Consider the following 3,480-nt stretch of genomic DNA (forward strand, 5'->3'; position numbering starts at 1 on the left):
GACACTTCACCCAAGTTTTATACAATATGCTACAGAACTTCAAAAAGTTTCTTAATAAATGCACCCAAGAATGAAGTTGGAAAATCCCATTGACAGCCTGATCTTTGGATAGACAGCTCCTCAAACATCCTGTAGAGTGATTTAAACACAAGGAAGAAGGGAGACAATAGTATCATTCATTTTAGTCAATATAAAGAAACTTGAGAAGTAGAAGCAAAAATTGACAATGGAAATCTAGAGGAAATAATTGATTTAAGAATTATTTGAAAGTAAATATAGGAAAGGCATAGCAACTAGTTCAGAAAAAAATTCTAGTTCTGATATTAAGTAAAGTTTGTTTAATTTAAAACTAACACCTCTGCTCACATTCTGAGGAGACGACAAATGGAAAGGCACATAACTGACACATCAGAAAGCCAACTTTCTATCAGAAAGCCAACGATAGAAATGTATAGCAATAAGACCCCAATAAAGATAATAAAATTCTGCAACAATGTCAAAGAAACTGTGATTAATATGATTATTACATAGGATTTTGAGAGTTATGGCTATTTTCTCTAAAACACCCTGAATAAAGGAAACTATCATAGTAGAATGAATGCAACTGATGACAGCTTTACAAAGGAGAAGTCAGAACAGACCCGTTAGTGTGAAGAATTCCAGGGCCTCGCTTTTTGTTTGTTTGTTTGTTTACTTGCTTTGCATTTGGACACAACATCTCCTGTAGTCAATGGTGACCTACAGCTCACTATCTATTCCTAAATGACCTTGAATTGGTGATCCTATGATGTTGCCTACTCCCGAGTGCTACCACACCCAATATCTAGATTTAAAAAAGCAACAATATAAAAAGAAGTCACTATACCAGTAGATTAAGAAATATAAAAGCTGAATAATAAATTTTAGTTAACTATATAGCTGAAGAAGATCCCAGTGTATAATTAAAGGGTCCACCCTTGAAGAACACAGAGTAGTAATTAGGAGCATGGATTACCATATCCTATAGTTATGGATGCAAGTCCTAACTCTGTCACTGCATCTCTCTAAAAGTCAGTGTCTCTGTGTATAAAATGGATCTAATAAAACAGATCTTAGAATTACATGAAGTTTAAGTAAGATGTGTTAAACATAAAGCATTTCCCAGAATAATTGTTTAATACAACTTATGTATAAATGTTACAATTAATAATCATATTTTAAGGCCATGAATATATTCTATTATTGTAGGAAATAATGCAGGAATAAATCACTTCAAGCATGTACTATTCTGAGTAATTATTTGAATGTTGTAAGTGACTTCAATCTGTGTATCTGTCCTCCACAATAACTTGTGCAAACAAAAACAAAACATATGACAGGTACACCAAGCAAAATGCTCAGTTAGTGAAGAAAATATTGATGTTAACAACAGAGTAAGAAATGCAGCTAGAAGTAATTTGCAAGTCACTGACAAAGCATTTACATAAAAATAACAAAAATATCATCACCTGAATGGAAGACTCATAGGAGAGGAACTGTTGGAAACAAAGGCAACCTTGAGAATCAAAGCAAAACAAAACAAAACAATACCTGGTTTTGAAAAAAAAAATCAAAGTAGCCTGTTTTCATCAACTTAACATGTTAACAACTTCTTGTATTTAATAATTTTCTATAATTAAAGAGGGCTTTTTTAACCCCTGAAGCTGATGATTCTCCTGCCCTGGCATCATGCACACTGCAACTAAAGAAATAAGCTGCGTTATACTGCAATTTTCCATTTCTTTTTGTGTGATCTTCCAGTCTCTTTATGTGTGATATTCTGATCAATATATTTCTCTTCCTAATGTTACTCGTGTATCTCCAACTCTGTTAAATACAGTCAACAGAACAAATAATTATAATCAGTGGGGACACATCTTCCTATTGCTGATGCCAACCTGATCATTTTTCTATCGACAGGCACATTGAAATCCTCTCCTCTCTTGCAGTTGATGGATCAAATAAATGACACTGTAATTTTTGAGTTTGTGTTGCTGGGACTCTCCAGTTCCTGGAAAACTACAGTTTTTCTCATATCCACTTTTTCTTTGCTCTATTTAAGCATCATTTTGGGAAATCTTTTCATTGTCTTTTTGGTAATTACTGACACCCATTTACAGTCCCCTATGTACTTTCTTCTGGCCAATCTGTCTGTCATTGATGTTGGACTTTCCTCTACCACTGTTCCCAAGATGATCTCAGATCTTCTGAAAGAACGCAAAGTAATTTCTTTCCACAGTTGCATGACTCAGATCTGTTTTATTCACATTATGGGAGGAGTAGAGATGGTGTTGCTCATAGCCATGGCATTTGACAGGTACACAGCCATCTGTAAGCCTCTGCACTACTTGAGCATCATGAACCCTAAAATATGCGTTTCATTTGTAATCGCTGGCTGGGTCACTGGTGTGATCCATGCCCTGTCCCAGTTCTCTTTTGTGATAAACCTGCCTTTTTGTGGCCCTAACAAAGTAGACAGCTTTTATTGTGACTTCCCTCGGATCATACAACTCGCATGCACTGATGGAGACAAGTTTGAGTTTGTTGTTGCAGCCAACAGTGGCTTCATGAGCATGGGAACCTTCTTCCTGCTTCTCCTCTCCTATGTCTTCATTTTGGTCACAGTCTGGAAAAGGTCTTCAGGGGACTTGTCAAAGGCACTTGTCACTCTGTCTGCACACATCACTGTGGTTGTTCTTTTTTTCACTCCATGCATGTTTCTCTATGTGTGGCCCTTCCCCACATCCTCAGTTGACAAATACCTGTTTATTGTTGACTTTGCTGTCACCCCTGCCTTGAATCCTGTCATCTATGCATTAAGGAACAAAGATATGAAAGAAGCCATAAAAAATCTGAGCAAGCAGAGATGTTACATCAGATTTTTCTGACCAGATCTGTCATTAGAGTCTGTTTATGAATGCGTAAATCTGGATTTTCCTGCTCATTGGACATCTTTATAATCATGTTATTCAGGCCAGAGTTGACATGAAATCTACCTCACTGAACAAATATATGTTACTTTTGCAGACTTACTAACAGATTTTACAACTGTAGGAAACAGGAATCTATCACAATATAAGATATTACAAAAAGATAGTAATGCTATTAAAGAATAATATTTTATACTTTAGATCACAATCATTTTGACATAAGAAATAACATAATGACATTCCTTCTGTTTCCCGTGTGCTTCACAAAAAAATAAATAAATAACAACCTGTTCATTTATTTTGGCAAATGTCACATCCAACAGTTAGATGCAGAGAAGCAATAGCTCTATTTAGTTACTTAGCTCAAAGCCCCTCCAAAAAAAACCTAAGACATAATCTGCTTACAGATAATTTATTTGGAAACTGATTTTCAGAGGAATCAATAAGAGAGCAGAGATGAGAATAGAGAAGTTAAATATTATTGTGGTGATACACATAACTTGGTTTCAGGAACACAGAAGTAAAGAAAATG

General features: G+C 35.3%; 1 protein-coding gene across 1 annotated transcript; it reads left to right on the forward strand.

The window, feature by feature from the left end:
- Positions 1 to 1,970: 1,970 nt before the first annotated feature.
- LOC102913568 (olfactory receptor 4F21-like) lies at positions 1,971 to 2,906 on the forward strand. The gene has a single exon (XM_006994509.3). The coding sequence runs from the start codon at positions 1,971 to 1,973 to the stop codon at positions 2,904 to 2,906; it is 936 nt and encodes a 311-aa protein (XP_006994571.3).
- Positions 2,907 to 3,480: the final 574 nt, after the last annotated feature.

The sequence above is a fragment of the Peromyscus maniculatus genome, chromosome 4 (genome assembly GCF_049852395.1).
Source record: "Peromyscus maniculatus bairdii isolate BWxNUB_F1_BW_parent chromosome 4, HU_Pman_BW_mat_3.1, whole genome shotgun sequence".
NCBI classification, from domain to species: domain Eukaryota; kingdom Metazoa; phylum Chordata; class Mammalia; order Rodentia; family Cricetidae; genus Peromyscus; species Peromyscus maniculatus.

Coding starts and splice junctions, on each gene's coding strand:
- LOC102913568 (XM_006994509.3), top strand. CDS start 1,971: ATGGATCAAATAAATGACACTGTAATTTTTGAGTTTGTGTTGCTGGGA.